Consider the following 27,894-nt stretch of genomic DNA (forward strand, 5'->3'; position numbering starts at 1 on the left):
TTCTGCCCATTCGTGATGTCACGAATATACAATAATAAACGTAAACATTCTAAATGTGTCCCAGTTTATTCCTGGTTGCAGTGCATGTGAATGTCATCAGCTGACAGGAAGTACACATTAACCCAAGCCGTTGCCTAGCAACGCAATTCTGTTGCAATTCCGTCAAAATGCGCTAAAACGGAGCGTTTCAGACAGAGGGTAAATACAGGTATATTCAGGCTGACAGTATGAGGAGTTTTTTTTTAACATTACAGCATGTAAACATGTTCTAGTAGAAAACACAAAATACAAGTATGAACCTGAAAATGAGCACGATATGGGACCTTTAAGTTTACGTTATGACCCACTGTCAACCCCCTGAATGTCCAAATGTTTAACTGTTTATTTTTGTTTACTATTTATTTTATTTTTTTCCTTAACTGCAGTTTTTTTTGTCTTATAATGCATATGTGTGTACCTTCTGACTTGTGTTGTTGTTTCATATGCAAGCTAATGCTCCCTACATGAGTCTATAAATGAAAATAAGATTTTTAAAAAAAATAGTGGTCCCTCAAATATAAATACATTTGATGGAACTAACTGAAATTAACTCATCAAACTTCTTTTTGGTAGGGGGTTACACTGACAATCAACCTAAAATTACAGATGATTATATCATTATTAGTAGCATTTAAAGCAACTATAAAATTAAATAAATTGTCTTGGAGCACATGATCTTATCGTGTGTGCTATCATCACATAATATTGAACTGAGAAGAAGTCATATGCCACCCTAATAAAGATCGTGATCATGTGGCATTGGCATACAGAATGAAACACATTATGTCCTTCGACTCACAAGATCCATGAACAATTTTAGCAAATCAAATGATCTAAGTTCATGATTTATAAGCACACAGTCAAGACAGTCTTAGTTATGTTCCATACTGTACTTGTATGAAAAAGTTGAAACAAGAACATGTTGTTCAGTAATTTTATTTATGTGCTGACAGAATTGTGTTGCACATGAAACATCATTTGAACATAATGTCTTTATTTGATTATTTTAAGTTATTTTGTGTATTTTGTTATGTTTAAGTCACTAAACTAACTATTAATGTAATGGAGAACAGTCTTTATCATGTCACACAATGACATTTTCAGCTTTTCAAAGTATTATGAAGCTAAGAAGAGGCACTTAAATTGTGAATATATTGCTTTTTTAGCAATGAATACAGTTTAAAACATGTTAAGCCTTTCATCCTTAGTAGAGGGCCACTTTTGCACCCAAAAGAAGTCCAGAAATCACTCTTAAAATCATAATCTCAGGTTAGAAACTGATAAGGATTTAAAGTTTAACGTCAAATCCAAATATTCATATTCACAGGACTCTCTCTCTCACACACACACACACACACACACACACACACACACAAAGGGATAAAGTCCATCCCATCTGAAAATATTAATGAGAAAACTTTACAATGAGCATGTCTCTTTCTTATGGGAGGTCGCTTTAGCAGCTGCACTGGTGTTGCGGTGATCATTTGAGACTCAGATGCGAGGATTTTCTCTTACATAAGCGTGGATTCATAAGCAGCACCACAAACATTCCTGACTTTTGGAGAGAGCTCACTGTCTGGCTCAAGATTCAGGTCCAAAGAGGAGGAGAACTATCTTCTCAGAAGGTCTAATTCCAGGGAGGAGAATGATAAAGCAGGTGCTGATTGGGATTGTGTGTGGTGCTGCCGTACTGACTGCAGGCATCCTGATCGGCCACTATGGTATTGACAAGAGCAGCAGCGCACCGTCCTGGGTGAGGGATGTGGCGAAGGATGTGGACGAGAGCCTCATTGAGAAGTTCTTGTCTGAGGTGGACAACATCCAGATTCAGGAAAACCTTCGGTGAGTTAAATTCAATTAATTATGCTTTTCATTTTGTAATTATTTATTCAAGTGATACAACATTTTCAACCTATATTCAAGCAGCTTTTGTCACATTGAAATGTCTCAGTCTATGAGGTCATGGGGTTCATTTAGAATCATACAATATATTCCTAAAGGTTTCATGGAAAACAACAGGTCACTCGATCCCTTTGTGGTTTCCCCGAGGTACCACTTTAAATTCCTCGTGGCTTTTGACAGTAAATTATCCAAAACATTACCGGATCAAACCTTTCTTTATCCTCTTCTTCCTCCACAGGGAGTTAACCAAAGTGCCTCATATGGCCACATCAAAAGGAGACGAGCAGACAGTGCAGTTTATGCTAAAGAGATGGCAGGACCTTGAAACCGGTCTGGACCAAGCCTGGAGAGAGGAGTACATGGTCTACCTGTCCTTCCCGGATCCCAAGAACCCCAACAAGGTCACTGTAGGTGAGTCGTGTTGGAATCAACGTGGGGACAGTTACACCATCCCTCTACATTCAGCACGTATCCTTTACCTACAGGTTTAGAAAGTTCAGGGATACAGGGGGATTAAAAGGTATCGGGGCTAACACAGTGACTTCATAGAAACTGTTCAAATGGCATATTGCATTATAAGATGGAGTGAGTCAATAGTCTTTACTACGTGTGTCGTGCTGTATGGTTTTCTGCAGTAAAACTGGATTTTAAATGATCTATAACATCTGCAGGGTTTTTCCAGGGAAGCCAATTTATACATTATAAAATGTTGCTTGTTGTATGTTTCCCATGATGCTGCATCAAAATCAACTTTAGCTGGAAATAATCATTTTTACTCTCTGTGCTAGCAGCCCATTCACCGTGAGTTGTTCATTTCAGTGAGCTCGTCTGATACTGTGCTGCACACTGCCAGAGAAAAAGAGAAGAATTATACTGAAGACCAAAATGATCCTGATGTGGTTCAGCCATACGCTGCATACTCCCCTGCTGGACACCCAAAGGTAAAAAGCTACCCCTTTGGGTAATGTAATATTTTTTAATAAAAAGCCAAAGAAGGCGTTTTTAACAAGAATAACCTGTCTTGGAAACCAAATCTGTAGCCAAACTCACTTACTTAATATAGTAAAAGAAGGAGCATCCAGTGTTTTATTGCACAGATACCGTATAACAGATAAAGCTATGGATAGTCTGTTCATGGGACTTCCTCTTTAAATGAGGCGTACATCATTTCAGGGAAGTAACTCACTGACACTATAAAAATCACATGATTGTCACATCCCTGTTTCACACAGCACAAGCCTCCTGGCAGAGGACGGATAAGGGATATTTATCCTGATTTAAGCAATCACAGTTAAGTGGTGGTGCAACAAAAGTAGATCTGGAGCTTGGAGGAAGGTTTAGTTTATACATGTCTAAACAATGAGAAAAAAGGGAAAGAGGGAAAAGCATAAGAGAACAATAATTTGGAATGATTGTTTTTTAGCTGTTTCATTTTTTTCAGATGCGACTTTACAGATGCCACAAAATTGCATTTCCTAAAAGATAATAAACCCCCAATGCTTTGTTTCTCAAGTACTGATAACATCACACTTTATAATGTAGACTGAGTTCATAAACCAACAAGAGCCCATCTGTTGAGAGTAATAAAGGCTGGTTGTTACTATCTGTGACCATCTATATCAGGTGAGGAGGATAATAAGACATGTAATGAAAGAGGAGGCAGTGATAAGGAATACAATAAAGTCTTTTGTTAGTCAGTATTATATAACAGTCTTTCAGCATTTGAAATAACAGAACAAGAGTTTAGTGAAAGGGTTCACAGGGAGTTGTATGATTGGCTTTGTGAGAAGATTTGGGAAATCTGAATAAATATATCGTAGGTCTTATATCGTGGATACAGTATTTCTTTTAAATATTGTGTAGTTTACCTTCGCTCTGCCGAATCCCAAGGAGGATCTGAACTTGGGTCATGAAAAGTTCACCTAATCCTGGCGTCATTCACCATCACGTGTGTTGCTTTTATTGGCCAATGTTGATTTTTCTTATGGTTTTAGGGACGACTGGTGTACGCCAACCAGGGGAAACCAAGTGACTACCAGCTGTTGAACAAGACAGTGGACCTGGAAGGAACCATCGCGATCACCAGATATGGCGGAGCGGGAAGAGCTGCTAAAGTGAGTAACTTATTATCCTTTCTGTGTTTGGTTATGGTTTATAAAGATAAGCGGAGACAATCTGTCCAGACTTCTGTGCCAAAAGTTGCATGCTAGTGAGTTTTGAGTGCTTTGCCAAGTGTCAGCAATATAGTCAACACCTCTGATCTTTAAATGACACCTTTTATTGAGATAGTAAAGGGTGTTGAGGACAGGAATTTACAGTCTAACCAATTTAACGAAACTCACCTTGCTTGTATTTTTCATTACAGCAATGTGACTGTGAGAAATAATATCAACTGAAAACAAATTTTAAAAAAAACATTGCATACTTTAATGTGTTGCACAATAGGCCTGAAAATCAAGAAAATGTATGTCAGCAAGATTCAAAATGAGTTTCTGTATACAACCATCCATCCATTTTCATCCGCATATTTGGGGGATGGGTCACAGGGGCAGCAGGCTTAGCAAAGTCTTCCAGGCGTCCCTCTCTCCAGTGGTTCCTGGGGGAACCCGAAGCGTTCCCAGGCCAGATGAGATATATAATCTCTCCAGCGTGTTCTGGGTCTACCCCGGGCCCTCTTACCAGTTGGGGGTGCCCGGCAATCCTCTAGCTGGAGGTGCCCAGGAGGCATTCAGAGGCTGCCATGCAAGGTGCCAACCTGCCCATCAGTATCTAATACAAATACTCATTCACACACCAAAGGCACAGCCTTCGGGAGCAATTTAAGGTTAAGTATCTTGCACAAGGACACTTCGACATGTGGACTGGAGGAGTCGAGGATCGAATCGCCGACCTCTGAGCCTCAGCCGCACCATCTAATCAGGTGCCTGAACAACCTCAACTGGCCCCTTTCGACTCAAAGGAGCACCGCCTCTACTCCGAGCTTCCTCCGGATATCTGAGCTCCTCATCCTATCTCTAAGGCTGAGCCCAGCCACCCTACGAAGGAAACTCATTTTGGCCGCTTGTATCCGCAATCTCATTCCTTTGGTCACTACCCAGATCTTATGACTCACTCCCAACCTGGAGGACGCAATCCACTGTTTTCCAGCAGAGAACCATGGCCTCAGACTTGGAGGTACTGACTTCCCTCCCGACCGCTTCTCACTCGGCTGCAAACCACCCCAGTGAGTGCTGGAGGTTACAGTCCGATGGAGCCAACAGGACCACATCATCTGCAAAGAGCAGAAGCGCAATTCTGAGCCCCCCAAACCAGACAATCTCCTCCTCCCCGGCTGTGCCTTGAGACCAAATAAAGCACATTTAGACTGCATGAGCATTATGCCATGACCCCTCCAACAGCCCTGCAAAGGAGCGGGTCCACTGTTCCACGGCCAGGATGGAAACTGCATTGCTCCTCCTGAATCTGAGGTTCGACAATCGGTCGGAGCCTGTGGTATAGCGGTCATTAATGAGGTGAGTGTGCGACTAGGTATATTGGTAGGTTGTCGAGCAGGAGGTGGGTATACTCTCCCTCTCTCCTCAAAAGGTTTTTTGGCTGATAGGTGGGCAGAAAAAGAGGTAGGTATATCCCATATACCTGTGTATACACTACACCACCGGTCGGAGCCTCCTTTCCAGCATCCTGGATTTAACTTTCCCGAGGAGGCTGCCCTGTCAAATATTCAATTTGGTACAATTTTCCCATCAAGCTGCACACAGGGTAAGATAAAGGAAAAGAAAATGATTTATTCACTCACCGAGTGGCGGTTTCTGTTGGGATCCTGCCGAGCAAATTGTTTTGGAAAATTTCCTCTTAACAAAATATAAAACATGAACTTACAGAGAACATCTGCTTTTCGGAGTTTTATTGCAATAAACAGGGTTCACATGCACAAATGGCGGATCTCCCACCTCACGAACATCCCTTATTCTCACTCTTAGCACGTGTCTTTAATAAACACACAGTGTTATGACTGTACCTTCAGACCCTTATGTCTACAGAGTCTCTCAGGCTGTCTGCTGGGAATCCAGAGCTGAAGGCTGAATCTTTGCTTCTAATAACATTGGCACTTACAGTACACACTTTTTGTATGTCAAAATCTTTACCAGCAAAGTGACTTTAGCTGTTGCACAAAAGAAAAGTAATCAAAGAATACCTCAAAACTGATCTTTTTTTATTGGAAGATTTCACATCGGTGTGGAGTTTACATGCAATCTTGGCCATCTGAGGACAATTAATGTACTTGAATATTGTACTTGAGTAGATGTAGTTAAATTCCCCTTGTTCAGTTTGAAGCAGCGCCACTGATCAAACTACCAAACGGTATTAAATCATACTTTAACAATTTAACCTCCAGTCTGTGAGCTGCAACATTAAAACACCTCTTGCATGCTATAACTTAACAGTCTGAAAAGAACTATTCTTCACTTTAACTGCTTTTACTTTATATGTCATTCGCAACCATCTGCTGCCTTGATTTTTTTGTGATCAGATTTTTATTGATTACATAATACATACATACAGATAGAAACAACTTCACGGGACATATCCCAACATATCCCCGCCGCCCCACAGGACTACACCAATCATTCCCTACAAAGAGGTATCATAGCACATACATTTACATGTATACAAAACTGCTATACGGTAATAGTAGGGAGCAAAAAAAAAATGTTGGAAACACCATACCATACGATGTGGTACTGATCCATACTGGATCACCTCATGACAGCCACTCACGTGCAGAAGTGGTACCATACAACACACTAACTCCACCAAGGCAGCACCATTGCAAATCATCCACACAATGACCGATACCATGACCAAACCAAGAACACAGTCAACCACCCATGACACATCCCTGCCAGGGTTTACGTATTACTTACATTAGCTCCTTTATACTTTCAACAGCATTTACTAAAACATTTACAGTATTTTGTTTTGCACCATGAGTTCTTGTGACAGACTGTAAAGAATATCTAGAAAAGTAAGTAACCACGGTTGTCTCTGCAAAGACTATGGAGCCTGCCAACGTAGAGCGATCATTTTTTTTTTTGGCTGCTGTAAGGCCAGCCTGCCATACTCGATCGTTGTTGGAACTAAATTTCAACATACAATCATCATTCAACAATAAAACCAATGGAGAGCATGGTACAGAGCATTCTGTAATCTCTGACAGACATGAAGAGACACATTTCCAAATCTAAAAACATCTGAGCAATCCCATACAATATGCAAAAATGTACCAGAAACTCCCCGATGGCAGAGCATGCAATTTGGGGATTGTCCATCTTGTTGTGAGGTAAAGAAGTTAATACAAGGGCATTTGCTTTTCCAAATAAATTTTGAGAGTAATGAATGCAACCTATCCCAACACCCCGCTGGTGGTGACGGGGGGATTATAGAGCTATAAAAGTTTATGCAGGAAAGACCATTAATTTTAATGACTGAGAATCGTGACTGAACAGAGTTTCAACAATCCTTAAAATAGAAGTGAAATTGTTTTTAGTGATTTGATTAACTGAAGGCTATATCTGGATTCTTAAATAGCTCAAATATTTCACCTTTGGGATATCTGAAAACAATTTTGAATCACAGAGTGTCATTTCCATCTGCAGCCTTGATGAATACATTTTGCTTATAGCTTTAGACTTCAGTGTGAATCTGGTATTCTTAGTGAACACGTCTCCACAGCAGTTTCAGCTCGATGGTTTCTCCTGTGTATATTGATCCTCAGGTGTTTTTTCAAGTCCTTGATTTGAGTAAAACTTTTCCTGCTGCATTTATGTAGTTCTTCACTTCCGTCAGTTCTTGTGTTTTCACCATGAACCACAAGAATTGAATTGTCTCTCGCATATTTTGCAAATACAAGGCTACTTGTCTGTATGCAGTCTTACATGTCTTGCCAATTGAGACATTTCAAAGTATTCTTTCCCGCAAATCTTGCAAAGGTACGGCTTCTCCCCAGTGTGGGCTCTTCTAATATGGGACAACAAGCCACGGTTACGTCCAAACTCTTTTCCACATGTTTTGCATGTAAACGGCTTCTCACCTGTGTGTGTTCTCATGTGGCCTATCAAGTGGCCACTAAGTGCGAAAGCTTTCCCACATGTTTCGCATGCAAACGGCTTCTCACCTGTGTGTGTTCTCATGTGGTTTATCAAGTGACTATTATATCGAAAATCTTTTCCACATGTTTCGCAAGAATACGGCTTCTCACCTGTGTGGGTTCTCATGTGGACCATCAGGTGACCACTGTATCGAAAATCTTTTCCACATGTTTTGCAAGTGTATGGTTTCTCACTTGTGTGGATTCTGATATGAGCCTTCAATGTTGATATCTGACTGAATCTTTTCGCACAGAAGCTGCAAGAATGTGGCTTCTCACCTGAATGAGTTCTCAGGTGTATATACAAATAAGACCTAAACTTGAAAGCTTTCCCACATGTGTCACATTGGAAAAACGCTTTACCTGCCTGTGTATTCCGGTGAAACTTTAACAAGTTGGAGTTGTTTACATTGTTACTGTGACTTTTGCTTTTGTGATGTCTTTTCTTTGGCTCTGCATTTGTAGTTGACTCTGTGTCGCCATGATTGCCTTCTTTCTGATCTTGGCTCTCAGCTACATGAGAGTTGTGAGAGAGGAGCTGGTGGTCACGGTTTGGTTCTGGGTCACTGTGGTCACTTTCCTCATAAGTAGGAGTCAACATAAAGGTCTCAGTCTCCTCCTGCTTCACTTTAAGCTGCTCTCCCTCCTGACTGGTGCAGAGTTCCTCCTGTTCCTCTTTAATCTGTGGAGGCTCTGGGTCCTCTTGGTCCAGACTGGAGTTTCTCTCCTGAATACAGAGCTGCTGGTCAGCGAGATCCTCCTCCTCCTTACAGACATGTTGCTGTGGGAGCTCTGGAGGGACAGAGAAATAAATAAAACATATTAGCAGGGATGGAAGGACTTAACACATGTAAGTAAAATACCAATAACAGTGTATAAATACCCATGCATTGAAAACTTTAGTAAACGTTCCATTTTACGGTCAGTAATTTATAGTATAAAACATGAAAGTACTCATGTACAGTAGTCCCCGTCAGTGTTATTTAGGTTATAATGTGTAAATAGCATTTTTGTAGAGATGTTCCAAAAGCAATTTTCCTTCCCGATACCGATTCTGATACCAGAACTTGTGGTATCGGCCGATACCGAGAGCCAATCCAATACCAGCGTGAAAAATATATATTGTTATTATTATTATTTAACAACTGTTTACTACTGACCATGGATGGATGTGATATGAAAGTATCTTTTCACGCAGATCTTGCAAAAATACGGCTTCTCACCAGTGTGGGCTCTTCTAATGTGGACCAACAAGTTACTACTACGTCCAAAAATGTTTCCACATGTTTTGCAAGAATATGGCCTCTCACCTGTGTGCGTTCTTATGTGAGTTTTCAATTCTGATGCCCAACATAACCTTTTCCAACAGGTGTTGCATTTAAACGGCTTCACGTTTGTGTGGATTCTCAAGTGAAAGCTTTCCCACACGTATCGCATGGACAACATTTTTAAAAATATATATGTGGATTATTCACATTTTAAGTATTTGTGGTGTTTTCCTTATTGTGTGTAATTAGCATAATTTTAATTACTCCCTTTACTGTTGTATTGTCTAATGTACTGTAATATTACTGTGTTGGTAATAAAGTAAAAAAAAACTCCTTAGGTTTAGGCAACAAGCCCAGTTAGGTTTAGCAAAATATAATGGTCAAGTTATTGTTTAAATATGTGCAGTAGAGAGATTGAAACATCCACTCGAAGATTTTTAACTGGAATCCACTCAATGATAAACAGCTTTTCCTTTTTCCCTCCTTTATTTTGTAGGTTGAGTTGAAAGTTCAGTTCATTTTGGAATTATTATTAGTCATTAGGTGAAAAAAACTTTGAAAATAGAAAAAATACAACAAAAAAAATATACACATTATTACAAAATAAGTATAAATAAGAACAAATACATTTTTTATGGCTTTGCAAAATTCATTAATCCTTATTTAATTTAATACACACACTCTTTAGGTTCAAATAAAACCTTTCTAGCAGAAAGCCCTGAACCAAACAGGCTCGCATAAACATCTCTTTGAACGCAGTATAAATTACTTTGAATTATAAGGTTATATAATCGAACTCCTCTGTTTGTTGGTATTATAATAATGAAGCTTTACACACCTATCCTGTGTAACTTTATTGCAGGTTTCCAAACGATATCTAACAGTCTTCTCTGACGGTCGATCTCTTCTTCATACTCGACGATAGTTTTCTCAAAAACACCAAATATTTCTTCAGCAGCAACAGTTAGTCGCTCATTAACAAACTCTCTCAGATACTCAACTGAAGACATTGTTGTTTAATCACAAATGAAATGATTATCTGCGCTACAAATACAATATAACCTCCCAGCTAACTCGACACGTCCACGCAGCTACCAGCGCTTTGTGTTGTTTACTTCCGCTGGATGTCACACTGTTAACGTTCCGACTTCTGACAGTTGAAGTCAGTCAGCTTATCGTTCCGCTTTCATTAAAGGTTGTACATCTGTCTTGTTTCCTTTCACAGGGAAATTGTTTTTTTCTCTCTCTACACTGACTTATTTTCTGCAATTTGCTGCAATTGTTCATTTAAATAAGTCCTAGCAGCTTTTGCACATATTTATGGAAAAGTTTATCCTTTTTCTCATTTTATTGTCTTTTTTGTCCTGATATTTCAGTTTTTTTTCATATTGTTCTTGTGGCCTTCTTTTCTTTTTGCTCGGTCCTTATATTCCAGTAAGCCTTTGAGTACTCTTTTTTTTTTTTTTTTAACAATGTCTTTATTGTTTTTTTTGTTATACAAACATCAGCATTATTATGTAATATATTCAATACAGGATTTACTTTAACAAACATAACATACCCCACCCACCCACCCGTTCTCTCTTCACTTTTCTCTTTCTCACAGGGCCAAAATCAATATACAGCTTCACAGTATCAATCATACAGTTAAACAGTTAAATGGCACCTCTAACAAAATGAAGATACACATAAACAGAAAATAAATATATAGCAAATAAATAATAAATAAAATAAAAAGAGTTCATTCCCTTCAGAGGGTCTACCACTATTTTGAATTTTTACATGTCCTATCTTAAGTATTCCTCCTGTAGAAGCTCACCAATAACACTACTTTTTATGAAATCATTAAATGATTTCCATATTTCCTCGTAAACACCCAGTTTGTTTTTCAAGGTATATGTTATCCTCTCCCTGTGAGTCCTCTTTGTCATGTTTTTGGTATGTCTGTCTCTTGTCTGTGCTCTACCTTATTGTCAATACGAATGCCATCCTCTATTTTTGCTGCAAAACAAATCTACCTACGGGTACAAATAAAGTCACCTGAACCTGAACCTTTGTTTCGAGCTATTTCAAAGACAATTTTTCACTGGTTAGTAAAAGTAGCAAATGATAGTACCTCCACCTGGAGTTATTTAATTTTTTTACCAGGTACACATACTGATGGATAGTTTAACAAGGCATCATATTTAATAAGCTCACTATCAGAGTTTTTTTGTAAAAATCTTAATCCTCAAAGTAATATAGCTGTTAAGTAAATATAGTGGCCTAAAAAATACAATATTTGCCTGTAAAATGTAGTAAAGTAGAAGTATAATATCACATTAAGATGGGCCTATTAAATGTACAAATACCTCTATATATTTTTGTTGTTGTTTTTGTTTTTATTAAAAACTCTGAATATTTCTTCAGCAGCAGCAGTTAGTCGCTGGTTGACAAACTCTCTCAAGTACCCAAATGAAGACATTGTTGTTTTATTACAAATTAAATAATTATCCGCACTACGACATCGTCTTCCTGCTCCTTCAACAGGTGCATTCAACTAACGCTACTCATGCTTGTGTTGTTTACTTCCCGCCGGATGTGCGGGTTCTTCTTCTTCTTCTTCTTCTTCTTCTTGTTTTAACTGTGGTTGGCATCCAGCTTATTGGTGCATTATCAGACAACAGACTTACAAAACAAAATAAAAATAAAATAATAATAAAATCATAGGCCTACACATACCCACACACAGTAAGCCTAACCTATATTTTATCCTCCATGTTTTACAACCTAGTCTGCAGTGAGTTTGATGCATATGTGTGGGATGAAGGTTGTCTTGCTGGCTGTATAGGAGTGCGTCATTTAATATAAACCACTCACATTCAAGTGTAAACCTGCACAGCCTTATACGTAGTAAAGAACAAGAAACATTTTAAGCATCTTCTCATATCTTTTCATATAGCTTTAGACATCAGTATGAATCTGGTATTCTTAAATCATCACCATACAAAGCTTTATTGTTAGAATATAAACATGAGATCAAACAAACAACATTTATTTTCCCATGTTCCTTTGGGCACTGATTATAATATTTATTACCAGGCTGACTCATTGACAGCACCATGTAGCACACCATCTACAATTTGTGTTTACGTGTCACTTCTAAAGCCAGAAACAACTAAACTATACCAAGTCGATGCAATCACAAAATACATAAAAATATAAACTTAAATGACATGTTGCACACAAAAAATAAGAGACTCTAGTTGGCAGGAGTTCACAATCCACTCATATAACTGAAGTATATAAAATGTAAAAAAAATTGAACTGGTTAGACATTTGTAGGAACTATGAACTCACTGTTTAACAATGATGTTCAAAGATTTGTGAGTTTATGATTTTTTCAAAGAAATGTTGTCAACAAAAATGAGTCTGTAGACATTCAGTTACAGAGATGATCATTCAGTTAGTGAACACGTATCCACAGGCGTTTCAGCTCAATGGTTCCTCCTGTGTTTCTTGATCCTCGGGTGCTTCTTCAAGTCTGTGATTTGAGTAAAACTTTTCCTTCAAGTGCTGCAATTATGGCTCCTCACTTCTGTCAGTTCTTGTGTTTTGACCATGAACCACTCGTCTCCCACATATTTTGGAAATACAAGGCTACTTGTCCGTATGCGATCTTATATGCCTTCCCAATTGATAACCATTAAAGTATCTTTTCCCGCAGACCTTGCAAAGGTATGGTCTCTCACCAGTGTGGGCTCTTCTAACATGGGCCGTCAAGTCATTATTACGTGTGAAACGTTTTCCACATGTTTTGCAAGAATGTGGCTTCTCACCTGTGTGTGTTTTCATGTGGCTCATCATGTTACTGCTAGATCTGAAATCTTTTCCACATCTTTTGCACGAATACGGCTTCTCACCTGTGTGGATTCTCATGTGGTCTATCAAGTGACTCTTAGTTCGAAAATGTTTTCCACAGGTGTTGCAAGAATATGGCTTCTCACCTGTGTGAGTTCTCATGTGGACCGTCAAGTAACTATTACTTCGAAAATCTTTTCCACATGTTTTGCAAGAATATGGCTTCAAGTCACCTGCGTGGACTCTTACATGATCGTTCAATACTGATATCTGACTGAATCTTTTCCCACAGACGTTGCAAGAATGTGGCTTCTCAGATCTGTGTATTCTGAGGTGTATATACAAATGGGACTTAAACTCGAACGCTTTCCCACATGTGTCACATTGAAAAATCGCTTTTTCTGCCTCAGTATGACGGTGAATCTTGAAAAAGTTGGTGCTTTTGTGACGTCTTTTTTGTGGTTTTGGCTCTGCATTTCTAGTTGATCCTGAGTCTCCATGCATACCTCCTTTCTGATCTTGGCTCTCAGCTACATGAGAGTCGTGAGAGAGGAGCAGGTGGTCACTATTTGGTTCTGTGTCACTGTGGTCACTTTCCTCATCAGTAGGAGTCAACATAAAGGTCTCAGTCTCCTGCTTCAGTTCAAGCTGTTCTCCCTCCTGATTGATGCAGAGTTCCTCCTGTTCCTCTTTAATCTGTAGAGGCTCTGGGTCCTCTTGGTCCAGACTGGAGTTCCTCTCCTGAATACAGAGCTGCTGGTCAGCGAGAACCTCCTCCTCCTTACAGACATGTTGCTGTGGGAGCTCTGGAGGGACAGACAACAAAAGGAATATCATACTACTGTGATGGTAAAGAAGAAAATGCCGACATTGAAGCATTGGAGAGTTGGTTTGTGCGAAAGCTGCCTCCATTTACGTCACCTGCCTCCAGATCATCGAATAGCAAAATTCAATTGCAATAACCAGTTTTCAACCAGTAAAGTAAATAATGCATATTTAAAACACAATACTGTAGAATTCAGATACTTTGCACTTAGTGTCAAGATTAGGACCTGAATCTATCAGTAACAATAACGTTACTAAATACACATACACATTCATTTTCAGCTGAAAAAAGTGGTTTGAGGGTTTAATTACACTTTAAACCATTTTGATCACACATAAATAGAATATTCCTCTGTTTTGTGGTATTACAGGTTTTACACACCTATCCTGTGCAAATTTATTTCAGGGTTCCAAACAATATCCAACAGTTTGCGCTGACGATCGATCTCTTCTTCATACTCGAAGATAGTCTTTTCAAAAATTCCGATTATTTCTTCTGCAGCAACATTTAGTCGCTCGTTGACAAACTCTCTCAAATACTCAACTGAAGACATTGTTGCTTAATTATAAATTAAATAATTATCTGCACTGCGACTATAATATCGTTTTCTAGATAATGCAATAATAGGTGCATGCAGCCAAATGCTCTATAATAACAGTCTCTGGATGCAGCTGCTGTTAGTAGCGCCTGTGTTGTTTACTTCCGCTGGTTGTCACACTGTTAACGTTCCGACAGTGGAAGTGAGCTCTTCTTCTGCTACTTCTTCTTCTTCTTCTTGTTAACGACTGTTGGAATCCAGTGTATTGGTGCATTACTGCCACCCTCTGTTCCAGACAGTAGACTTATTATTTATCTCTCAAAAAAATAATAATAAACATACCCACAGAAATACCCCCTAACCCTAACCCCCCCTAAAAAGTGCTCCACAGACAGACTCAGATAATAATGCACACAGTGCACTTTCACAGACTAAGCTACTGGAGTTACCCTGCACAATATATTCATTTTTAACAGTCTCTTCTGCACTATATTCACTTTTTTAATAGTCTCTTCTGCACTATATTCACTTTTTTAATAGTCCTGTATCACAGCTGTTACTCTGTACTATATTCAGTTTTAACAGTTTTCTTCATCTCCTTGTATTTTTATATCTGGTATAATTTTTTTGTACTTTGTACTTTGCACTACTAGCTTTATTAACTGCCTTTTTACTAACATGTTTTGCACTATGGAACTGTGATGCTGGAAACTTGAATTTCCCTCAGGATCAATAAAGTTACTATCTATCTATCTATCTATCCAACCTATATTTAATCCTCCATGTTTTACAGTCTAGTTTTGCTATAAAATCCCTATCCATGTCAGCCACCCTAGCACCCTATCCATGTTTATCCATATCATATTTTTAAAAATGTTCCCCTTAAAAAAAGCTAACAGTACCTGGACCTGTGCTCTCTCTACTATGCTCAGTATCCATTTAATGTGAATTCCAGCACCCCTTAATTCCCTCAGATTAGTATTCCCCATCGTCTCTCTCTGCGTCCCGTATTCCCTATAACTCAGAACTACGTGCTACAACGACTGCTGCCTTGATGAACAGGATTTTTTTTTATAGCTTTAGATTTCAGGATGAATCTGGTATTCTTAAATCATCACCATACAAAGCTTTATTGTTAGAATACAAACATGAGATCAGAGTACAGCATTTAACCATATTCAATTTGTGTTTATGTGTCACTTCTAAAATGACATGTTGCAGACAAAAAAGACAAAGACTCTAGTTGGCAGGATGACAACATAAGTGACCCAACACCAGTGGAGAGATGGTTTCTCAGCCTCAACATCAGAGTTCACAATCCACTCATATAACCGAAGTGGTGTATGAAAATTGTAAAAATAATATTCATTAACAGGTTTAACATTTGTAGGAACTATGAACTCACTGCGCAACAAAGATGTTTCAAAGATTTGGGAGATTATGATAGTTACAAAGAAATATTGTTGCTAACAAAAATGAGTAATGCAGTAATATGAAGGAAAAAACAAGTTTAGTTCAACACAACTTGATGGCATTGTTGACAATATACTACTTCAACATATTGTGACCTTGTCTCAAGGGAATTGTAGACATTTAGTTACAGAGATGTAGTGATTGTATTTCATTCAGTTAGTGAACAGGTATCCACAGCAGTTTCAGCTCCGTGGTTTCTCCTGTGTTTATTATTCTCAGGTGCTTTTTCAAGCCTGATTTAAGTAAAACTTTTCCTTCAAGTGCTACAATTATGTGGCTCTACATTGCTATCAGTTCTTGTGTTTTGACCATGAACCCCTTGTATCCCACATATTTTGCAAATACAAGGCTACTTGTCTGTATGCGATCTTGTATGCCTTGCCAATTGAGACGCATCAAACCATCTTTTCCCGCAGATCTTGCAAATGTACGGCTTCTCACCAGTGTGGGCTCTTCTAACGTGGGACAACAAGTCATTATTACGTGTGAAACATTTTCCACATGTTTTGCAAGAATATCGCTTCTCACCTGTGTGGGTTCTCATGTGGACCGTCAAGTCACTGTTACGACCGAAATCTTTCCCACATGTTTTGCAAGAATGTGGCGTTTCACATGTGTGGGTTCTTATATGAATTTTCAATTCTGATTTCCGACTGAATCTTGTACCACAGGTGTTGCAACAATGTGGCTTCCCGTGTGTTTGGGCTCTTATGTGGCTCATCAAGTTACTGCTAGATCTGAAATGTTTTCCACATGTTTTGCATGCAAACGGCTTCTCACCTGTGTGGATTCTCATGTGGTCTATCAAGTGACTATTAGATCGAAAATCTTTTCCACAGGTGTTGCAAGAATATGGCTTCTCACCTGTGTGAGTTCTCATGTGGACCGTCAGATAACTATTATATCGAAAAACTTTTCCACATATTTTGCAAGAATATGGCTTCAAGTTCTCACCTGCGTGGACTCTTACATGATCGTTCAATATTGATATCTGACTGAATCTTTTCCCACAGACGTTGCAAGAATGTGGCTTCTCAGCTCTGTGTATTCTCAGGTGTATATACAAATGGGACTTAAACTCGAAAGCTTTCCCACACGTGTCACATTGAAAAGACGCTTTATCTGCCTGAGTATTACGGTGAATCTTCAACAAGTTGGAGTTGTTTACATTGTTACTGCGACTTTTGCTTTTTTTATGTCTTTTCTTTGGCTCTGTGTTTCTAGTTGATCCTGTTTCTCCATGCGTACCTCCTTTCTGATCTTGGCTCTCAGCTACATGAGAGTTGTGAGAGACGAGCTGGTGGTCACTGTTCGGTTCTGGTTCACTGTGGTCACTTTCCTCATCAGTAGGAGTCAACATAAAGGTCTCAGTCTCCTGCTCCAGTTCAAGCTGCTCTCCCTCCTGACTGGTGCAGAGTTCCTCTTGTTCCTCTTTAATCTGTGGAGGCTCTGGGTCCTCTTGGTCCAGATTGGAGTTCCTCTCCTGAATACAGAGCTGCTGGTCAGCGAGAACCTCCTCCTCCTTACAGACATGCTGCTGTGGGAGCTCTGGAGGGACAGAGAACAAAAGGAAGAGGATACTACTTTGATGGTAAAGAAGAAAATGCAGACATGGAAGTAAATTGCAGTGCAATGCAGACATTGAAGCGTTGGAGACGGTGGTTTTATAGGAGGGGGTCACTATGCATATTTAAAATACAATATGTAGAATTAAAATGCTTTTGACAAAAGTACATTGGTTTTCAGCTGGAAAAATGGTTTGGGGGTTTAGTTACACTTTAAATAATTTTGATTACATATACATATAATTCCTCTGTTTTGTGGTATTAAAATAATCAAGTTTTACACACCTATCCTAATCAAATTTATTTCAGGATTCCAAACGATATCCAACAGTTTGCGCTGACGATCGATCTCTTCCTCGTACTCGATAATGGTTTTATTAAAAACTCCGAATATTTCTTCAGCAGCAGCAGTTAGTCGCTCGTTGACAAACTCTCTCAAATACTCAACTGAAGACATTGTTGCTTAATTACAAATGAAAGAATGTCCTGCTGATTCAATGCAGCCAAAGATGCTCTATAATAACAGTCTCTGATGCGGCTCCACAGCTACGAGCGCTTGTGTTGTTTACTTCCGCTGGGTGTCACACTGTAAACGTTCCGACAGTGGAAGTGAGCTCTTCTTCTTCTTCCATGGATCCACCACCCGATAAAGTACTGAAGGGCTTATCCTCAGATCAAACATTCCAAATTGTTTTGCAATGTCATTCCCTACCCAACCAAATATATCTAATAATATATGTGGCTTTTCAAGTTACAGCTAAATCTGAATTCTCTCCCACATGTATTACAGTTATATGGTCTCTCTTTTGACCAGCAAAAACCCAGATCAGTCAACAACGCAAAGACAAATATGCATAAATGGCAGGCACAAAAAATAAGGTTGGGTAAAGCATGCAGAGTGTTGTCACAGTTCAATGGCCATCAGTAGAAAGATGGTTGTACTGCAATGCTTCCAGGTGGAAATGCCTGTTACATTAAAGGGACAGTGTGTAGGATAGTGGTGTGGTTGCAGATTGCAACCAACCGAGTACCCCTCCGCTCACTCCTCTCTTTCCAAGACTGCGGTAACGTGAGCTGCAGAGTGCAAAACCGGGGTAATGTCGTTCGCCTCGCTCAGATGCCGTCCTTACCATAATAACACTACTTTAGGAGCAACAGAAGTCAGACAGAGGCTGGCGTTACCACGGTTTAGCACTCTGTGGCTCACGTTACTGCAGTTTCACAAGCGTGACGGAGAACTACGGTGGCCTTCAGGTAACGTTAAAAAAATGTGAAAGGCTCTCTCTAGAGCCAGTGTTTGGTTTGTCCATTCTGGGCTACTGTAGAAACATGGTGGAGCAACATGGCGGACTCTGTGAAGAGGACCAGCTCCCTACGTAGATAAGAAGGGCTCATTCTAAGCTAACAAAAACACAATGATTCTTAGTTTCAGGTGATTATACACTAATGAAAACATAGTTGGGAATATTATATTCCATTTCTGCTAATAGATCTCCCGAAATGCTGCACACTGTTCCTTTAAGTTTATTGAAAGGTGTAAATTAAATTGTGTTGTTAATCAAATGCCATGTGTGTCTCATGCAGGCCATCAATGCAGCACCCTACGGAGTCATCGGTGTGCTGGTCTACACAGACCCTTTGGACATCAACGATGGTCTCATGTCAGACATCAATGAGACGTATCCTCACTCCTGGTACATGCCGCCCTCTGGTGTGGAGAGAGGTTCCTTTGGCACTAACTATGGAGACATGCTCACACCCTACCTGGCTGCCAAAGGTAACCAGTGACTTGTGTAAAAATGTTTCACAATACAGTAGTGTTTTCTTTTTTATTGTTTACTCTACTACTGTTGCACTTTGGCTCCCATACAATCCAGGGAGGGACTTTTACAACAGCTTCATTTAGCTTCAAAGACGCACACAAAGATAAAATCAGGTCATTTTTATTTTAATATTTAACTTTTCTATAAATTCTTCACAATTATACTTTAGATGAAACCTACAGAATTCCAGTCGAGAACATCACAGGGATCCCTCCCATTCCAATGCAACCAATCGGATTTGAGGATGCCTACAGGCTAATCTGGTTTGTGATTTGGCAAATCTGCTTGTGGAATTAATACAGCAAATGGTTGATTATGAATATATTCTAACTTGTTTTCCCATGGGTCATTTCAGTGAACTAGGTGGCGAAGCAGCTCCAGCTCTATGGCAGGGAGCGTTCAACTGTACCTACAACTTTGGCGGTCCGGGGTTCAAACCCACATCTCTTTTCAACGACAGGTAGTACTGCTAGGCATTAGCTGCATTTAAAAATGATCTGGGAGAATTATAGAGCAATGCACCTGTTTAAATTATAAAAGAAATCAATCCTTTCATTTTTACTTCATATGTTATATCTGTTGTTTCTCTTGTTTTCAAGCATTATTTTGATGTTGCAGCCTGGTTCCACACCTCTCACTAGCTGCCCAAATTTCTTTCAGCAATTCAAATAAATAATACGATAATGAAGTGAAAATGAAATAGAAATTCAGTCTGATTATTTTTATTTGTCTTAAAGGACCAGTGTGTAGGATTTAGGGGGATTTATTAGCAGAAATGGAATATAATATTCATAACTATGTTTTCATTCGTGTATAATCACCTGAAACTTTTGTTCATATCTACGTAAGGAGCGGGTCCAGTAGCCCAGAACGGAGAAACCAGCTCTATATAGGGCTTTTTGTGTTTTTACGTTACCTGAAGGCCACCGTAAGTTCTCCAACGACCTTGGAAAGGGAGCGGTGAGCGGAGGGGTATTCAGTTGGTTGCAATCTACAACCTCACCGCTAGATCTCACTAAATCCTACACACTGGACCTTTAATGTTGACCTAAAGAGCAACTAAAGTGTCCCAGCTTAATGCTTAAAATAGCAAATTTATGTCTATTTTTTTTAATAAATACAATCTCCTGTTGGAGCAGCGGGACATCTATTAGTCTCCATTCCTTGTTGCTTCATACTTCTGAATTGGGAACTCTTTTCCAGTGATGTGAGACTGGACATCTTCAACTATGAGGAGGTGAAGAACTCCTCCAATGTGATGGGAGTTATCAGAGGGAGTGTCGAGCCAGGTGAGACTGGAGGCCGAGTCCAAATCAGTCACTCTATATCATCTATTTTCAGCTTGTAATTACTCTACTGTGTTTTACTCTGTGTGTGTTTATGTCCACAGACAGGTATGTGATCTATGGGAACCACAGGGACAGTTGGGTGCATGGCGCCATCGACCCGAGCAGTGGGACGTCGGTCATGCTTGAATTGACCAGAGTGCTGGGCAGGATGGTCAAGCAGGGTGAGGACAGTCATAGCTGAATGAATGACTTCTTGTTTTGTTTATAGTTCTGGATAAAGACTTAATCTCTGTTCCTCTCTGTTCCATGCAGGCAAGTGGAGGCCTCGCAGGTCCATTATCTTTGGAAGCTGGGGAGCGGAGGAGTTCGGCCTTATTGGGTCTGCAGAGTACACAGAGGTGATTTATCCACAGGATTAGACATAACACCCAGCAATATGCTCATGCGTTCATAAGCATATATATGACCTTGCAATATGACCTTGATCTTGTATTTTCTTTAGCAATACTTCACCAAGCTCAGTGAACGAACCGTTGCTTACATCAATGTGGATATAGCTGTTTTTGGTAAGAAGCTAAGAAGAAAATATCTAGTCTCAGTCCTTGGTTTCATCTGGACAGATGCATCCATTGTAGTTTCCTCAAAAAAATTCGGACATTTACAATTTAGATTGATTTATGATTGATTTTTCAGCCTTCTGATGTTTGTAAGAATGTTCTTGTTGACAGACATGAATTATTTAGTGGTACAAAATATTAAATGCATGAAGAAGGATTCCTACAATGGCTGCAACTGTAAGTTGTGTTCTGAGACTGCAAGTGTTGTGCCTTGGAAATGTACAAGGTATTAGTATTGCCAATCCAAAACACTCATTCATCTTCCACTCCTCAGCCAATGCCACATTGAGGGCTTCTGCGATGCCATCACTACAGAACGTCATCTTCAAAGCCACAAAACAGGTGAGCTCTTTAAAAATAAATTACGTATGTGTTCAGGTGTTTCTCTTCAACATCTGAACTTGAGCAAAACTATTGTCCACACACCACAAGGAGCCTGTCACATGAATGTGTGTTTGTTCTCCAGATCGATGCACCTGGACTGGACTCCACATCTGTGTATGACAACTGGATCCAGTATGCCAACAGGACCAGCCCGGCCCATGGACGCATTCCCAAGTAATGAACTACTGCTCCACCTCTCTAACTTTCCCACATATTGCATTGCATCCTGGGAGAAGCACCCCTCATCTCTGTTTGAATTTTTGCAATACTATGTATGCAAGGTATTTAGCCCATTGTTGATCTAGACCAAGAATATGGAGGACGGTACCTGCCAAAATAAAAAATAAATTAATAAATAAATGACTCATAAATAGTCATTTAATGTGGCAAAAATAATATTTAAAATAAATGTAGCCATTAATTAATTGATAAAAATGTAACATAAATTGATATTTCAGTTTTAATTTGCTCCTTTATTTATATATTTATTTATGCATTTTCTATTTATTTATTTATTTTTGCATTTGTTTTTGTTTGTTTTTTCTTATTTATTTTTATTTATTTCATATTTATTTTTAAATGTATTTATGTATTTATTTAATTAATTACATAATTAACTCTGCACGATTTTCGCTTTGCATTTCACCCCTTATTTATTTTCCCAAACTTATTTATTTCTGTACAGTTTTTTTTTTACATTTCTTTATGCATTTCTGCCTCATAATGCAAATGAAGGGGGCTGTCACTAAAAGTGTGTAGCTGAAGATGATCAAGTATTCTCAGCAACAACAGAATGCATGGGATATAATATTACATTTTTGTTGCCTATCGTCTGCATTATCATGACAGTTCTAATTATTTTACAGGCAGTACCTTGTTAGATAACCCCACATGGCTTTTTTTTGTTTTGTTGAAGATTGGACAAATCATTGCATTGAAAATACAGAATAGTTTATAGTATTGTGAGATTTGCATCGTTCATATTAAAGTATACTGTATGTGTCCCCATGGAAATCTCAGATCTGTGTTGCACTCAATAAAAGATGCTTCTTGTTTTCTCGTCTTCCTTGGACAGGGTGGGGTACCTGGCAGGAGCAGGGAGTGATTACGCTGCCTTTGTCCATCACCTGGGAATCGCTTCCATGGACATTTCATACACATATGACAAGGTATGAAAGACTCGCTGCCTTTGACGTACTGTCATAGATTTTTGTCTGATGACAATGTGAGTGCTGTATGTAGGTTGTAGAAACCTTGTATGGTGACAATTATAATTTCAAAAGTTATTCAACTGTAATACAGTTTGATTTCCCCATCGAAATATGTGAAGGCAGCAGCAACAAGCACAACAACTATCTTCAATCTGTGGTGCAATGATGTGACCACAAATACAAGCCTTGTTTTTTATTTTTCATCATTTATTTAACTATTCATTGGCTTGAAGACACAAGCCAACCCTCCTCCCTGCCAACTGGATCAATATGTTGCACTTTGCTATCTTGCTGCTGTTTACCTTTAAGCTGTCTCATTTTAGTTCTTGTTTATAACAGGCTGTCACCCAAGACAGTTTTATTTTGTGTGCACGTGTGAGGAGAAGTCAGAATTAGACTCATTTAGTCATGAAACTCCCAACATATGGATATTTTTCTTCATACAGAGTAAAACAAAAGCTCGGATTTACCCTGCGTACCACACAGCATACGACACCTTTGACTACGCTTCAAAGTTCATTGACCCTGGTGAGCATTTCTTCTGTCATGGTACTGCAGATGAAGCTTTATTTTTATGTTATATCATTTGAAAATGTGGTATATTTTAACAAAAAGCCTTGTATTTCTAAGCCAAACAGATTCTACTCAATTTCTCCACCTTCTGTTGTCAAATTTGACCACAAAAAAGACAGCAAAACATCTCCCAACAATTCCTCTTTTGTTAATAACATCTCATTCTACTACTTCCTCCTCTCAGGGTTCGTCAGTCACCAGGCCATTGCCAGGACAGCAGGAAACATCCTGATCCGATTGGCTGACAGCCTGGTGTTGCCATTAAACTGCAGTGACTACGCTGAGATTCTTGAAGACTACCTCAACACAACAGTGACCCTCTATCAGAACCAACTGCAAGCTAAGGATATCTCCATTGGTAAGCAGTTAGAGATGTTTCAGTGATGCAGGAACGTGCAGTACACTAAAGGGTAAATAGATAAATGAGTTCAATCTGGGTTTTGTGTTTCAAATGGGGCAGTGGATGTTATAGTTTTATGGTTCAGACAAAGGGGTGGAACAATCATTTGACTTACTGCATTACTTCTAATTGTTGGACCTAAAGTTGACAGAGTCTCTGACTGGAACCTAAACAAAATGCTCTCTGCAAGAAACTACTAGAAAAACTGTCTTCAGGCTGCACTTAAGAACAGAACAAATAGTAGAAGCAGCATCTGTTTCTCCTACCAGCAGTCACAGAGCATTAGAGAGGGTGAAATCTTTGCCGAGAGGCTGCTGCTACAGCTGATCTGTGTCTTGTTTCAGAACCACTAAAACAAGCCGTGGCCAGCTTCCGCAGTGCAGCGACTCATTTGGACCAGGTGATTCACAGTTCAGACCTGGCAAATGAAACGTAAGAGCACAAACAATACAGACATATTAAATCTCCTTTGCCGTCCACATAGAAGTGAATCAACCCCCTTTCTCTCCGCCTCTCTTCTCGTAGACCGCTGAAGGTCAGAAGGATCAACGACCAGCTCATGCTGCTGGACCGAGCTTTCCTGAACCCTCTGGCCTTCCCAGATAAATATGCATTCAGGTAAGATGATGATGTGTCAGTCTAATAGCCCCGGGGAGCGCAAGGCAAGCATGCAAAATATAAGGAAGCTGGCATGTGTTGTTTGCTGATGCGGCACTGTACTTGATGGCCACAAGGTATACTGTACATAATACAAAGACAGTAGGAGGAATGAGGGCCCAGTAAAGGCCTGGTTAATTACCCTGGTAAAAGCCACTGTTTTAAGTGAAACCTTCGGACTCAAGAGGGTTAACACAAAGTGCTTCTGCAGGACTATATGTTTTTACCACAAACAACAAATGTAGGCTACCCATTTTTTTGCTGGCATTCTGGTTGCAACATACGGTCATTACAACTCACATTATAGTATAATGACAGACATGAATACCGACACACAATGATAGAAAGACAGCATGACCTCATGTTTGGTGCAAAGGGACAAAGAAAATACAGATGAGGCCTCACCCTTCTGCTGCCGACACAGAAGCTTTTAATGAAACACTTCGTTCCCAGTCCAGGTGCACCTCGTGAGTAATGCAGCACACCTGGGCAGAGCTACTGGAGGGGGAGTAGGGATAACAGCACAGGGAACACATAACATCCGAGACTGAAATGTCTTAAACCATTATTGGAGAGATTGCCATGGAATTTTGAATAAACATTAATGTTCGCCAGACGATTGACTTTGGTGATCCCGTCTCTTTTCCTCTAGCACCACCATGAGGTTGACATTCGTGGTTTTCTAGATATTATCTGCTAAACATTAGCATGTATATCGTCATTGTGAGCATGCTCAAACCTCTGTGCCTAAAGAAAGCTAGACAGTGGTGCTAGCATGGCTGTTACAAAGACAACTGTAAAGCATTCATCCTATACAATACACCCCATTGCATTTATCACACATGCTGCATTGTTGAGGGTTCCCAAAGCTCAGTTTCTTTTAAAAATCGTCCTCTTACACTCCTCTCGTCATGACATGTTGGAGATAATGACCATGATTGTCTGCTTCATTGTGACTTAGCACTTAACCGTTCAGCCGCCTATCATTGTTATATCACTCTTTATTTCCCTGTATGTCACACAGGCATGTTATCTGGGCCTCAAGTAGTGCCGGCAAGCCAACCTTCCCAGGTCTGGCTGACGCCTTCGCCAACGCTGAGTCATCGGGACAGTCCAACGCCTGGGACAAAGTGCACTACCACCTGTCAGTCCTGAGCCAGGCCATCGAGGGCGCTGCCCACACGCTGGTTGACGTCATATAATATAGAGGAAGAGGAGGAACTGCACTCGCTCAGGGATTTAAAAAATATTAAAAAGATAGGGACTCTCAGCCAATGAGCTCTGATCAGCTCGGCCATGATAAGAATATTTATGGATGATATTAATTGAGGAGATTTAAGAATCAGTGAACAAAGCTCATCACCAAACAGCAACGTGAATGATGTCTTCTATCTTTGTCGCAGGATTAAAATATTTAAATATAATGAATATTTTTTATTAAAGCACTTTAAATATTAAAGATGAACCACTGTTAATACAATTGTAGTTTCTTTACTGTATGTGTGCAACAAATTTGCTTACACTAGAGGTCAAAAGTAGTTGTTTTCATGCAGATTACTAATACTAGTCTTTCCGCATTGTGTGAACAACAATAAGCAAAGCAATAATTGCATTATCGTATCTTGCCATGTGCTTATAAAAGAAAAAGCTGTCTTTGTTTTCTTTAGAAAATCAATGACCAGCTCATCTCCAAATGAATGTTAGCATTACACCTACATTTGTAAAATTGTGTCTAACCACTGAAAAGCAGTGTTGCTGATGCATGTTAGTATTTGACAGCAAAATTTTATTTTTTAAAAATATAAACAGTTGAGTAATAGAATAAGTTTTCTGTTCTCATTGCAAATATAAAATTTTTTCATAATTAACATTTTAGTGTCTTGACAAAGACATATGATGGTATTATTTACACTTCAAAGATCAAACACAGCACAGTTCTGCCTGAGCCTGATGCCTGCCTGATGACTTGCTAATTATTCAGACATTTAAATGATTTATGTGTGCCACAACTATTTCATCTGGTAGGAGCAGTAAACGGTCGTAGCCCTGCAGCCACCAGACTGTCTGGGAACGAGGGAAGCAGACAGGCACTGCAGAGCCATTATCGCAGAATGATGCAATGCAGATTCACTGGGTTTATGATCCAGAAGATAATGAATCAAGACCATCCTCCATACTGAGCATACAAAAGGTTAATGTTAGTTGGAGAGATTGGTGCAAAGGTTTGTCATATTGGGATGAAGGCCTATATTAGCAACATCTGTCAGGAATATCCTGCAATCAGCGCAGGATGATATGTGTTCACAGCAACATGAGATGACTATCAGAGCTCCAAAGAAGCTAAATTCTCTATAACTAAACTGCAAAATGTGCAAAAAAACTGCATGCAGCCCTGTTTCAGAACTGAATGTGGAGCTGCAATAATGGCTGCTGCCACCAGGGGTCACAAAATGCTTTGAGACAATCCTATGGGCCTAGTCAGCATTTGGGATTACATGTCACAAAACCTGAGTGACAATAGTGGCTACAAGCCCAATCAAATCAGCCTAATTCATCTCACAGATCCATCTCACCATAATGCTGTTAAGCCTGGATAATATGTGATGTGTAATAAAGAAAAGAAGAACAAAAAAGCTTTGGAGAGAGATGGGAAAGAAGAAGAAGTGTGAAAAATTGTCTTGTTGCCCAACAACATGGGCTCTTCTCTACATTCCTGTCCAGGCTCTCCTGGTCTCTCAGGGACTGCTGGTTTTATCCAGCCACCTCCCCTCCTCTGGTTAGAGTTTAGTGTAGTCACAACCATCTGAGCCCTTCAAGCCACTGCAGAAACACAACTTTGAGGTAGTACTGGTGTAACATAATTTATTTTTTACCTTTATACTCCTAAAAAGATGCCACCCTTTGGTTCTTGGTTATTCTTAAATGATAAACACTGTTACACAGGTGAGTCAAATGAAGTTAAATGCCATTTAGAAGCATTGTAAGCTTTAAAACATGCATTCAAAGCACCTAACAGAGATCTAGAGACCAGCGACAGGTGTATCAGTCACAAAAATGGCAACATGTGTAGATATGTATATGGTTATTTACTAAGTCAAACAAAGAGGAACAGAAGATATGAGTTAAAAGTAATAGGCAGGGATATAACGGACGTGTGCAGCAGTTGACAAGCAATCTAATATGAATCACATGCAGCAGTATTTGCAGTTGTTTTCATTAGATTGTGTTTATGTGATTTTGTCTGTAGAAAACATCCTTGAAACTATCTTTTTGGATGTTACACAAACTATAAAATTACCTCATTAGTTCAGGATCACGCCATTATTTATCTTGCTTTA

The 27,894-nt window shown here is 39.4% G+C and overlaps 4 protein-coding genes across 4 annotated transcripts; 1 reads left to right on the forward strand and 3 right to left on the reverse strand.

Annotated features, from left to right (window-relative positions):
* Window positions 1-1,459: 1,459 nt before the first annotated feature.
* naaladl1 (N-acetylated alpha-linked acidic dipeptidase like 1) lies at window positions 1,460-26,036 on the forward strand. The gene is made up of 19 exons (XM_074639183.1): window positions 1,460-1,884; window positions 2,183-2,355; window positions 2,764-2,885; window positions 3,939-4,058; window positions 19,187-19,379; window positions 19,595-19,688; window positions 19,781-19,885; window positions 20,629-20,714; window positions 20,816-20,935; window positions 21,027-21,112; window positions 21,217-21,280; window positions 21,606-21,673; window positions 21,798-21,889; window positions 22,791-22,884; window positions 23,373-23,454; window positions 23,684-23,857; window positions 24,244-24,331; window positions 24,425-24,517; window positions 25,581-26,036. Exons 1-19 carry the CDS (start codon window positions 1,688-1,690, stop codon window positions 25,756-25,758), a joined length of 2,229 nt encoding a protein of 742 aa, XP_074495284.1. The 5' UTR covers window positions 1,460-1,687; the 3' UTR covers window positions 25,759-26,036.
* Window positions 7,726-10,475, reverse strand: LOC141769781 (uncharacterized). Its single transcript, XM_074639186.1, has 2 exons — window positions 10,199-10,475; window positions 7,726-8,884 (listed from the first exon to the last, which is right to left on the reverse strand). Exons 1-2 carry the CDS (start codon window positions 10,368-10,370, stop codon window positions 7,857-7,859), a joined length of 1,200 nt encoding a protein of 399 aa, XP_074495287.1. The 5' UTR covers window positions 10,371-10,475; the 3' UTR covers window positions 7,726-7,856.
* Window positions 12,856-14,716, reverse strand: LOC141769782 (uncharacterized). The gene is made up of 2 exons (XM_074639187.1): window positions 14,408-14,716; window positions 12,856-14,006 (listed from the first exon to the last, which is right to left on the reverse strand). Exons 1-2 carry the CDS (start codon window positions 14,577-14,579, stop codon window positions 13,000-13,002), a joined length of 1,179 nt encoding a protein of 392 aa, XP_074495288.1. The 5' UTR covers window positions 14,580-14,716; the 3' UTR covers window positions 12,856-12,999.
* Window positions 16,255-18,195, reverse strand: LOC141769779 (uncharacterized). The gene is made up of 2 exons (XM_074639185.1): window positions 17,888-18,195; window positions 16,255-17,585 (listed from the first exon to the last, which is right to left on the reverse strand). The coding sequence occupies exons 1-2, from the start codon at window positions 18,057-18,059 to the stop codon at window positions 16,387-16,389; spliced, it is 1,371 nt and encodes a 456-aa protein (XP_074495286.1). The 5' UTR covers window positions 18,060-18,195; the 3' UTR covers window positions 16,255-16,386.
* Window positions 26,037-27,894: the final 1,858 nt, after the last annotated feature.

This window comes from Sebastes fasciatus, chromosome 6 (assembly GCF_043250625.1).
Source record: "Sebastes fasciatus isolate fSebFas1 chromosome 6, fSebFas1.pri, whole genome shotgun sequence".
NCBI classification, from domain to species: domain Eukaryota; kingdom Metazoa; phylum Chordata; class Actinopteri; order Perciformes; family Sebastidae; genus Sebastes; species Sebastes fasciatus.

Coding starts and splice junctions, on each gene's coding strand:
- naaladl1 (XM_074639183.1), top strand. CDS start 1,688: ATGATAAAGCAGGTGCTGATTGGGATTGTGTGTGGTGCTGCCGTACTG. Junction 19,689..19,780: donor GATGCCTACAGGCTAATCTG/GTTTGTGATTTG, acceptor GGGTCATTTCAG/TGAACTAGGTGGCGAAGCAG. Junction 24,332..24,424: donor TCAGACCTGGCAAATGAAAC/GTAAGAGCACAA, acceptor CTCTTCTCGTAG/ACCGCTGAAGGTCAGAAGGA.
- LOC141769781 (XM_074639186.1), bottom strand. CDS start 10,370: ATGTCTTCAGTTGAGTATCTGAGAGAGTTTGTTAATGAGCGACTAACT. Junction 8,885..10,198: donor AATAAAGTTACACAGGATAG/GTGTGTAAAGCT, acceptor CTGTCCCTCCAG/AGCTCCCACAGCAACATGTC.
- LOC141769782 (XM_074639187.1), bottom strand. CDS start 14,579: ATGTCTTCAGTTGAGTATTTGAGAGAGTTTGTCAACGAGCGACTAAAT. Junction 14,007..14,407: donor AATAAATTTGCACAGGATAG/GTGTGTAAAACC, acceptor CTGTCCCTCCAG/AGCTCCCACAGCAACATGTC.
- LOC141769779 (XM_074639185.1), bottom strand. CDS start 18,059: ATGTCTTCAGTTGAGTATTTGAGAGAGTTTGTCAACGAGCGACTAACT. Junction 17,586..17,887: donor AATAAATTTGATTAGGATAG/GTGTGTAAAACT, acceptor CTGTCCCTCCAG/AGCTCCCACAGCAGCATGTC.